Source organism: Erythranthe guttata, chromosome 9 (assembly GCF_056151865.1).
Source record: "Erythranthe guttata isolate IM_541 chromosome 9, IM_541, whole genome shotgun sequence".
Taxonomy (NCBI): domain Eukaryota; kingdom Viridiplantae; phylum Streptophyta; class Magnoliopsida; order Lamiales; family Phrymaceae; genus Erythranthe; species Erythranthe guttata.
Window position 1 is genome coordinate 2395804 of NC_142541.1, and position 11189 is coordinate 2406992.

The window sequence follows — 11189 nt, forward strand, 5'->3', positions numbered from 1 at the left end:
TAAATATGAACTTGTGAAATTACACATTAGCCCATAATACTTAAGAAAATTACATAATTGGTAGTATTTTTTAAATTTCAATAATTATTATGCAGGCTAATGAACTTTCAAAAAGATTGAAGGCCACCAATAATTGCATGCAATGCTATTGCTATGAGGCAAAATTGGCAACTTTTGATAGATTCTTCATAAGTTAAAATGGATAATAAATTTAAATATTTTATATTTCAGTGAATTTAAAATAAAATCCAACACCTCGAAATGATCTGTAAACTATTAATAGTTCATAAATTCATGTATATTTTTAGTTATCCTTGAATTTTAATTTCACCCCTAAAATTTTACAATGTGTCAATTTGCTCCATTTTCATTTTTATCTTTAGAATTTTAATTTGGTTACAATATGTTGGTATAGAAAGAAATGCACAAGTAGAATAGCTAAACACAAATATGTGAAACCAAAAAGAGATTTTATTAAGGAAAGTTTTGACTAGTGATGAACAAAATTCGGGCCAGGCCCGTAAAGCCTGCCGGCAACTCTTTTTTTTACGAAACTACAATTCTGCCCTCTGCAGCAACTCTTTTATTAGGCAAGGAACAGCAATCCCGGAACCTGAACCGTCCATCCTCATGAGCACTTGGAAGCAATCTAAAGCAAGATAAAACGTAAGCTGATGAATACGACATACTTCTTTTACGGGAGGGGAAATATGTGAAGCATTTGCAATAGATATGCTATGGATGCTTTACGAGGTAAATAAAGACGTACGTACATCTATTCAGCAGTCGGATCTTGCAACTCGTCACTATTAGTAACCTGTTCGATGCCATCCACGGTGTCAGCAAAACCATCCTTATGCACCAAAGATTCCTATAGAAAAAATGTCAGTTTACACATCTATTAATATTATTTTTTTTTTCCTTGAAACAGAAGTAACCTTTTAACTTTGAACCATGGAAAAGCGCATTCGTCTTCCGGAGATAATTAGCAAAAGTCTAATGCAAATTTCTTATTTTTCACGAGGACAACCTTACAAAGGCCAAGCTCACCTTACTATGCTCACTGGCATATTTTTCATCATCCGCCATTTCAACAGTTTCTGTGCTGTCACTAACTATTCTGGAAAGTTCTTGCTGTTTCTCAGCTAGGCGTTTCTGTTTGGCCTCATTCTCTATACGCCTTTGATATTCCAACATTTCTTCTAGCTTTCTTTCTTCGGCTTCAATTTCAATTCTGCGTTTGTACTCCTCGTCATTTAGTTGTAAGGCATCATCATCAGGTGCAGGAACAGCAATCACGGAACCTGGACCGCCCTCCCCATGAGCACTTGGAAGCACTCTAAAGCAAGACAAAAATAAGCCAAATCACGGTGATGAATTCGACATATTTTTTTCTGGAAGATATATGTGAAGCATTTGCATTGATCTTGCATTTGCTTTATGAGGGAAAGAAAGACATACATCTCTTCAGCAGTCTGATCTTGCAACTCATCACTATTAATAACCTGTTCAATGCGATAACCAGAAAGGAGGGTTATCAGAAGTTAGTTTAACAATTCTTCTCTGAGATGAATAACGTTATCAATGATCACAACATTCGAACCTTTGAATCCTTGTTTTTCCTGTTGTCCTTGCTTTTCTTCTTGTCCTTTGTCCTGTCGTGCGAGTGTCTTGAGCTATCAACTCCTGCACTGACCTTTTTGGAATCAAGAGCAAGTTCGGCTAGAATTGCCTCCCTGGCGGCATCAGATTTCTCTACAGCATCTTTCTCGGCCAGATCTTCCAAGCGTGCCTGCCAAAAGATCAAAACAATCTAGTTCATTTGCAAAACGGACTAGGATCGTTGGGAAACTTTCTAAGAAACAGTGCTTCAAAAGATACTAACCCCCATAAATGATTTCACCAGAGGGATTAAAATTGACCGAAAATCATGTGAAGATGCACGACCAAGCTCAACTTCCAATTTCTGCTTTTCAGCTATTATTCGCATGAGTCTTGCGTCTATTCTGCTGATCTGGATCATTGAAAATGTGATATTACTACAAGAAACATAACAGCTTAGAAAAAATTAAAAACGAGAACTAAGGGGCCCAAACCTCAACAGAAACGGCTTCTTTCTGTTTCTGTATTGCAGCTTCTATGTAAGAGTCCATCTGTTGCATATAGTCCTTTGTTCTCCGCTCATCACCTCCACCAGATTCCAGGGCACACAGAAGAGATGTAACACATCGGTTGATGTTTACGGAATCTGCATCCGCCAGCACATTTGATATAGCATCTAACTCAACTATATTGCTCATAACTGTTAAACCATTCTCATTTTCAATGAGCTCTTCGCGCCTCTTGTTAAGGACAGAGTCGTAACTTTGAAAGACAAAATCTGCCACGTGCACTCTCTTTTTCCCCTCTTCCAAACACCGATCCCCCAAAGCCTGCAATGCCGCCTCATAACTCAATTGCTCACGTTTTCTCTCGCACAAGTTCCGCAGATGGGAAGATTCCTCCTCGAGCAACTGGAGAATTTCCATGCCTTGCTGAGCTTTCTCTGCTCTCTCATGTTGCCAGGATGCTAATTGTTCACTACTTGAAGCCCCTGAAAATATCCAGGACAATAATGCATCTGAATCAAGTATACCACCATTATCATAGCTGCCATGGGATGAAGTAAGTGCACTAGAAGCATTGTTAACACCATCTCCACGAGGTATCTTGTCGGGAAGAAAATGTTCATCAAGCACAAGAAATGAAGCATCACTGCTGAAAACTATCTTCTCCAGAGTGTCGTCAACAGAGTGCATCGCGGTATTTGTATCGTCTCCCCCCTTACTTTTGTCAGAATATCTATTTAATCCGCAAGCCTGAGAAATTTCCTGCAAAAATATCAGGATTTTTTCAAGACGCGGAGCACCCAAAAAACAGATGCTCAGAGGGTCCTCCACTGCAAAGTTCATAATCTTGCTAACGTGACTTGAAGCCATATACTTGTGTCTTATAAGTGACTCAAAAATGGAGTGGATTCTTTCTAGAAGCTTTGCACGCTCGGCGTCATCAGACACAGGCCAATTTTTACTTTGATCTCCATCACATTCATATTCATCTGCATTTTGACTAGCGCTTGACTCATCAAGTAAATCGGGTTTTGACTGTTTCTGATGCATCGTAATTGATGCATTTAAGTCCAAGGGTTTCCAAGGAATGTTAAGAAGCATCTTCGCCCATTCATTATCCACGTTTTGGGGTAGAACTGACTGCGTTTTGGGTAGCAAACTTCTCATATGCCCCTGAACAACATGCTCCATCAATGAACCAGAATCAGCAAATTTCTCGTTGCAGCGACAGCATTCCCAAAACCTCCATACTTTATATGTTTCCCCAACCAATAAAGCTTCATCAAGCATTTCACTCGGCAACCCATCCTTTGATGAACTAAAATGTGCCTTTAGATCCGAAATCTTAATTCTCAGGCATTCTTTCTTCCCATCCAAATTCATTGAGATCCAAAACGTTCGGACCAAATCCCTCCTCTCATCCGTAGATGTATTTTTCCTCGAGCCCGAACCTGGACCATTCTCGGACCCTTTGCTATCGTTTTTAGTATTATCCCCCTCATTTTTCAACTGAGCATACTCCGAGTTCTGCTGCACAAATCGAGCTGCAGTCACTCTCTCCTCGATTTCCTTCCTACACTCCTCAGGCGCCTTAGCCACCTTCTTAATCTCATTTGGATCCTCAGGCACTCTCGTGATAGGAATCGGCCAAAAGTTCTCCTCTCTGATTTCGAGAGCTTTCAACGAAGCTAAAACAGACTTCTGAATTAACGAACGGAGCTCAATCTGAACACGGGCAACTCGTTCCTCGGCGGTAGAAATTTTGTTCTGGCTCTCCTCTTGCAAACCCTCCTCGGCAGGGTCCACGGGGTTTTCTATTGCCAAAGCCCTCTTACACTCTTGCACCACCTCCTCATACTCATTGGCCTCATCCACCGCCTCGTACATCAAACTAGCGTAGAATAGTCCAAACTCCACGGAATTAGGGCACAGCATAGCAGCCTTCCTCGCGCTCTCAATTGCATTCTTCAAATGCCTCTGTTTGGCATTTGTGTCCTCCATAAGAAAAGCCACCTTCACACAGACAATGCCGTGAACACGATGAATCAAGGAAGCGTGTGGGGAATTCCCGTATTTCGAGGAAAAATCGTTCATCAATCTTAGGGCTCTGGTGTAGTTCCCACGGCGGAGCGCCGTCAGGGCGCGCTGGCATTCAAGCTTTATCGCAGAATGGGACAGAGAAGGTTTTGCGCTGCTATAGCGTTCCAAATCCGTGACCTCCGATTTCGCAGCGGCATCCGCCGCCGGTGAATTACCTAGGGCATTGTCGGGGTTGGAAGACGGGGGATCCGCCGCCGGTGAATTACCTAGGGCATTGTCGGGGTTGGAAAACGGAGCATCCACCGCCGGTGAATTGTCTGGGGAATTGTCGGGGTTGGAAGACGGGGGATCCGCCGCCGGTGACGGTGATTTGGAGGGTTTGGAGCGATTAACGACGTTCCGCTTCTTGCGTCCCATTTTTTCTACAAATTTTCCGGCGGTTACTTAATTGCATGCATAAATTCTACAACTATGTCTACTGAATCTGTAAAAAATCTACATCGTCTGTATCTATATTCTGTATAAATGCATATCGATACATAGATACAGCACCAAACGCAGAGAGAGAGAGAGACTTACAAATCTGCAAATCTGGAGAAGAACGACGGAAGCGGTTACTTAATTGCATGCATAAATTGTACAACTATGTCTACTGAATCTGTAAAAAATCTACATCGGCTACTATCTATATTCTGTATAAATGCATATCGATGTATAGATACAGCACCAAACGCAGAGAGAGAGAGAGAGAGAGAGAGAGAGAGAGAGAGAGAGAGAGAGAGAGAGAGAGAGACTTACAAATCTGCAAATCTGGAGAAGAACGACGGAAGCGGTTACACAGAATTACAGCATACACTTTTTTGATAGTGTACCGATGTATATATATATATATAGAGAGAGAGAGAGAGAGAGAGAATATATATATATATATATCTATATATATATTCGTCTCTCAACGAATTACAGTTACCAATTAATTGTGTATTTAATTAAAAGATTAATATTACTTTAGTAGAGTAATTAGTCCCTTGCAGTGTAATTAGTTAGGGTAATTAGTTAAGGTTTGTTAGATAGTGGTTCCAACTTCCACACTTTCTGCGGTAGTTTGCAATTTTTATGTTGTATTTAAATATTTAAATATTGTTATGGTTAGTTAAAAAACACATGCACATAAATGTATTATTTAATTCCTATTTTAAATAAAAATGACTCACAATCCAATAACAAATTAATTTTATATTTTTAGTCATCTTAAAATTGTACTTTCGTCCCTAAAATTTATATTTGTATCAATTTGCTCCATTTTCACTTTAATCTTTAAAACCCAAAGAGGTTTGTAGTTTTTCTTGTATTTTGCAACTTCGCAGTTTTAATTAATAATAATTTCAATAATATTTTTTTTTAATAAATATCAACATTCCTTGTGTGTTTTTCATATACCAATAAAATATAAAATAATATTTTTAGTAAATATGTATATATTACTCATGTATTAATTTTAAAACAATTTTATAAATTTTATACTCGTTCTATTTGATAATTTATACAATTTTATTATTATGACTTTATATTATAATCACCTAATTAATAAACGGTTGGTAGTTATAACAAATTAACAACCACAACAATAGCAGCAGCAGCATCAACAACAATAATAATAATATTATTAATAATAATAATAATAATAATAATAATAATAATAATAATAATAATAATAATAATAATAATAATAATACTTTTCAATTTTTCTTTCACTCTTCTCTCTCCCTCTTAACACCAATTAATAATTACTCACCGTACAAGGCGAAGGCAGCGCTGGGGCCAACGTCGATTTACGTTAATCAACTATAAAGTCATAGTCAATTAACGTAAATCGACTGCAGAATTCATAATCGATTAACATAATTCGGTTACAAAATTTGTCGAAGTTTTGTTATGGGCTGTGGCAGAAATATAGCATCCGCACTGCACGGCGGAGGCCTAGATCGGTTGGCGATTTCGTAAATAAGAAGGCTGTTTTCGATACAAATAGGAGAACTCTATCGTATTTGGGGCGAAATGGAGCGCAATTGTCGCGATTTAATTTTTGAATTTCCGTAATTAAATAAGATTGAAAAATTAAAAAACCTGCAGATTATAATAAAACTATGGAATTACAACAACTTTCAGGCACCCATCTAATTCATTAGAACAAATCAAAGAGGTAATAAATCCAATTCAAAATATAATAAACTACAAAATATTACCTCAAAACCTGCCAAAAAAAAAAAAAAATCAAAAATTCACCTACACATAATAATAATAATAATAAATATATAAAATTCATTACATATATGATATACTAAACTCCGAACGACAAAACCGGGGCCCACACGAAAAAAAACACTACAGCAAATGCATCCTCTCTACATAAGACTGAAGCAGCCACCTATTAAGACTCTCACCACAGCCAATAAAACACCCCGAATTCCCGTTCTCCGTAAAAAACGGAAACCCGAACATGCTCAGCAATTCTTGAACCGACTGCCTCACGAGCGACGTACCCGTAACCCGGCTCCTTCTGCCCCACCCCGTCACAATATCAATGCGCGTAGGGCAAAGGCCCGTCTCGATCATCTCTCTCCTAAACCAAGCGAGAGTCCTCGATAGGGCGGTGACAGCTGTCCCATCTGACATCACGTGCAAGTTTATCAGCCAATACGAGGAGCTCTTCCGCCTCACTGCGTCAGGATAAACGTTCCGCTGCGCCGCCACCTCCCAAACGGACCCTGCCTCCTCCTTCAGTCCCGTTTTGTGGAAGAAGTCGATCACGGCGTCCACCAAACCCCGTTTACTCTCCCTATCCTCGCTGTGCATCATGTCGAGAAAACTCCCCACATGGTCGCGTACGTTTTGACCCGTGGGGCCCGGTGCGGGCATCGAGAGAAGAAAATTATGCGCGGGGTGACCCGTCACCGTCATAAGCTCGCAGCAGAACCCCATATCGAACGAAGTCTGCGCTTCGGTACAGCAGCTTAAAAGCAGCGTATACGTCTGAAGAGAAGGGTTTAAACCTAGCTGCAGCATGCTCTGTAGCAAATCGTACGCGTCTCTAAGGCGGTGTACTCTAAGAAAAGCACTGAGTAACGAATTGCACGTCGGCACGTTAGGGCACAATCCCGCGCTCAGCATCGCGCGGTACCACTCGCGCGCCTTCTCCACGTTACCCGATTTACCCCACAGGTCAACTAGAAGACCGTAAACCGGTTCGTCGGGCACCCAGTTCTTCCTCTTCATCTCCGAGAAAACCGCCTCCGCTTCTTCCAAGTAGCCGCAGTGCCCGAGAACCTCCATCACTATACTGTACGTCACTTTATCGGGGTGGAATCCAGCGGTTTGCATGTCGCGGTACAGCTGCAACGAGCTCTGGTAGTTCCTCGCCTTTGCGTGCAAGGCGATCATGATATTGTACGTGACTAAATTCGGGACGCAGCCCTGATCGACCATCTCGCAGAAGAGCTTGTGGGCTGCGGCCAGGTGTCCCGCTTTGCCGAGGCAGTTGATTATTACGCTGTACGTGAACGTATCGGGCGAAAGCCCCGCTTCCTGCATACGCTGGTACATATCTATGGCTACGTCTAGGTACCCTGCTTTCGCGTGGATGTCGATGAGCGTACAGTAAGTAACACGGTCCGGCTCGCAGCCTAGCTTTCTCATCTCGTTGAAAACATTCACCGCTTCTTGCAAGTAGTTAGCTCTTCCGTAACTGTGGATTATTCGGTTGTACGTGACTGTGTTAGGGTGGCACCCGTCTTTTATCATCTGATCGAGGAGTTTGTCGATAGCAGCGAATTGTCTTGCTCGACCGAGTATGCCAACCATGGTTGTGTACGTGTGACCGTCGTGCTTGAACCCTGGTTTGCGCTTCAGCCAGTAGAAAAACCCGAGAGCTACCGTATAGTCTTGGAGCTGCTTGAGGATTTGGTTCGCTTGGTACGCGTCTAAAGTGCAGTTGAGCTTACAAAGAGCTTCCTCTGTCGGTGGGCCCCACTGGAGGTGGTGCAAGATTCGAGAAACACTTTCAACTATCGGGCTAGAAGTCGAAAAAGGCCTAGCTTGAGCTGGTCTAGTAATAACTACTTTCGTGTGTCGAATATCCTTAGCGAAAACTTCCGATTTGTTGCCGCCTAACTTCCCTTCTACGAATTTGTTCGAATAAGCTCTCGATTTTTGAGCAACCGGCCTTTTCCTCTCGCGGGTTTCCACGAAAAATTCGGACGCATTATCTGATTCATTTGCTGCTACAAAACCCTTTCCGAAACCCGAACTATCGGCTCTACTCTTTGTGTCGTAGCTAGACACTGGTTCGGAAGATGGTTTTACGTACGCTTTGTCCTTTCTTGATGTCTTAACATTTGCAGGTCTGACATTAGAAATCGTCTTCGTACGATCGACCATAGAATTAGGCGCAGACGTGTTGTGCATCGCGCTGCCATCTGTCATCGGGATTCTGTAGTTCACTAAATCGGACAAAAGACCTACTGCAGCCATACCCGCCTTAACGAAATGGTCTGCTATAGGAGGCGAAGAATAAACTACGTTGTCCTTTTCATCGAAGTCGTCTTCGTAACTAACAAAGTTCGCTCTGTTCAGTACACGGGGTGTAGGCACTACTTGTGGCTGAGGGGCATTTTCGGGTTTCTTGGAATTCGCTTCTTTTATCGAATCGACTGAGGTAAGTGAAGCGACTCCGACAGAAGCCTTCGACAATAATTTGGACGACGATTGCAAGTGCTTCACGTTTGCTCCGAGAGGTCTTCTAGAAGCACAAGTCTCGTCATCGCAGCATGTGCACGAACTTCCGTCTGCTGCACTGCATCTCGATCCACTTAGGAAGAACGACCTTGCTGACTGAGATAATGTACCGAGATTCTTTGCTCGTAACATTTTTTTTCTGTAGAAACAAGTGGTTAAAAAATCGAACAATTAATCTCGACTCATTCGCGATAATAACAAACGAGGATTAAAGGAAGAAAGAATTCACCAGAAGCACTAATGAGAAGAGCAGCCTAATAGTGCCACAACTGAATCATCTATACCAAGAAACGGCAGAAAAGATGAATGCCGTAATCTGGAAAAAAAATAAAAATAGAACGATAAAATGTTGTTAAGCTGAAAAAAGTATATATATATGAACTAGCAGCTGGAAGGTTTACCCAATTTAAAATATATATTAAAAAAGGTTGAAATAAAACGAAGAGAAGGAATAAACGGAACCTGCAAAAGATAAATTATGAAAATTTGAAGCTCTAATTAGTGCCATCAGTAGTGAATATTTGGGGCTGCCGGTAATTGTGTATGCAACCTACGGTTGTACAAATTTTGGTTGATAATCAGTATCAACCACAAGGTAATCACTATTTTTTTTTTCTTTTTCGACCGAAAAAAAAAATAAAAAAAAACTTGGAAACTGTTTTTACAAGCGAAATGGTAATGTAACGAAAGGAATTCCAACGGTCAATTAATACTAAACCATCGACTGAAGCACTTGTGCAGCCATAGTTACTGAAGAACAACCATACCTTTTCATTACAAAAATATAGTTACACGTGATAACAAGATATTAATACAATACGACAGCCGACAAATATAGCGCACGAGATAAATAGTGTACCAAGTTTGATCAATGAAAGAAACTATAAACAAGTTACTTCTCTGATCAATCAGGAAAACTTTCGGCACTTCGATCAAAGTAAAAATTGTTCCTTTTAATATTAGTATTATTCAGCTCATCGTGTGAGAAAGACTAAACCGTAAGTTGTTATAGGACATACGAAACTAAACTAAATCTTTCTTCCCCCAACCCCAAGGAAATAGCAATAGAAGAGGAAAAAAGATAGCTTTTTGCACAAGGCAATACGAAAAATATAAACACAATCGAAAAGGGCCGAAAAATCGAAGCGGGGTTTTAGCTTCGGCAGGCAGAAAACACCCAAACAAATCACTATGAATACAGAAACTTACAATCAGACCCCTGTATAAAAATGCAATCTTTAATCATAATTTAATCAAAATGAAACACAATTGTTCATCACAACACAAAAATCACACGAGGGAACGAAAAAAACAAAACAATAAAAATTCAATCTTTCTTCCAATAAATCAATTAATTAAAAAAAAAACCCACATTACAAAAACATCACAACAAACACTTGACAGCAAGTGATTCTCATCATAATCACTAATACAACTCAAGAACACACAGTACACAGTAAAAGCTACAATCTTGTACACTTAAAAGAAAGAAAAAATAAACAGAGTCAAATAATGAGAAGAAAGTACCTATAAATGGTGTTCACGGAGACCCCGGAAGAATCAAACAAAGTGTTTCTTGATGAAATTACACAAACAGAATAAAAATATTAAATTAAAAAAAAAAAAGAAAAAAAAAAGAAAAAGAAAAAACTATGGAACAGAGGAAAGGTTAAAGGAGGCGGCTGTTGTGTTTTTCTGTAATCGACCTAATAGAGTTTTTCTTCCAAGCAACTTGGTGTGTGTGTGTGTGTGTGTGTTGTGTTCCACAAGACTGTAACTTTTTCTCTCTCTCTCTCTCCTCTTTCTCTCTCTACTTTTATTTTTTTGTTATTTTAAAATTTACCTTTTTTCTTTTTTTTCTTGGGTAAATTACAAACACCACCCTGAGGTATGGTCAATTTACACAAAGACCCCTATTGTTTGGATAATTACATATACCCCCCTCAACTATGTTTTTTTCTTACAAATCCACCTTTTATGGTGTCAGATTCAACATAATCATCTAGATTTCGGGGAATGTGCTCTAGTTTGTACTCATTTTGTGTAAAAATACAGTTTCTAATGCACCACAATCCGATATATACAAGCCAAAAAACACACATTATGATCATCTTGCTTCAAAATGTAGAGTTCAAATGGGATATAACGGGTACAAAAGTGATAATATTCCGTATAATCGCGAAGATTCCACTAAATTTGATGAGTTGAGGGGGTGGTTGTAATTATCCAAACAAAAGGGGGATTTTC

The 11189-nt window shown here is 40.0% G+C and overlaps 2 protein-coding genes across 5 annotated transcripts; both read right to left on the bottom strand.

Moving 5' to 3' along the window:
- Nucleotides 1-453: 453 nt before the first annotated feature.
- LOC105959811 (uncharacterized) lies at nt 454-5085 on the bottom strand. 3 transcript variants are annotated; one of them, XM_088823514.1, is made up of 9 exons: nt 4728-4806; nt 4415-4570; nt 2097-4363; nt 1886-2014; nt 1604-1792; nt 1462-1505; nt 1051-1339; nt 774-871; nt 454-649 (listed from the first exon to the last, which is right to left on the bottom strand). In XM_088823514.1, exons 2-8 carry the CDS (start codon nt 4563-4565, stop codon nt 776-778), a joined length of 3165 nt encoding a protein of 1054 aa, XP_088679640.1. In that variant the 5' UTR covers nt 4566-4570; nt 4728-4806; the 3' UTR covers nt 454-649; nt 774-775. The 3 variants fall into 3 exon arrangements, with proteins under 3 accessions (XP_088679640.1, XP_088679639.1, XP_012839422.2); XM_088823513.1 differs by lacking the exon at nt 4728-4806 and adding an exon at nt 4947-5085 and having other exon boundaries at nt 2097-4570; XM_012983968.2 differs by having other exon boundaries at nt 2097-4570.
- Nucleotides 5086-6301: 1216 nt separating this feature from the next.
- LOC105959808 (pentatricopeptide repeat-containing protein At1g18900) lies at nt 6302-10754 on the bottom strand. Of its 2 annotated transcripts, XM_012983964.2 has the most exons (4): nt 10470-10754; nt 9405-9492; nt 9172-9258; nt 6302-9081 (listed from the first exon to the last, which is right to left on the bottom strand). In XM_012983964.2, exon 4 carries the CDS (start codon nt 9072-9074, stop codon nt 6534-6536), a length of 2541 nt encoding a protein of 846 aa, XP_012839418.2. In that variant the 5' UTR covers nt 9075-9081; nt 9172-9258; nt 9405-9492; nt 10470-10754; the 3' UTR covers nt 6302-6533. The 2 variants fall into 2 exon arrangements, with proteins under 2 accessions (XP_012839418.2, XP_012839419.2); XM_012983965.2 differs by lacking the exon at nt 9405-9492 and having other exon boundaries at nt 10470-10708.
- Nucleotides 10755-11189: the final 435 nt, after the last annotated feature.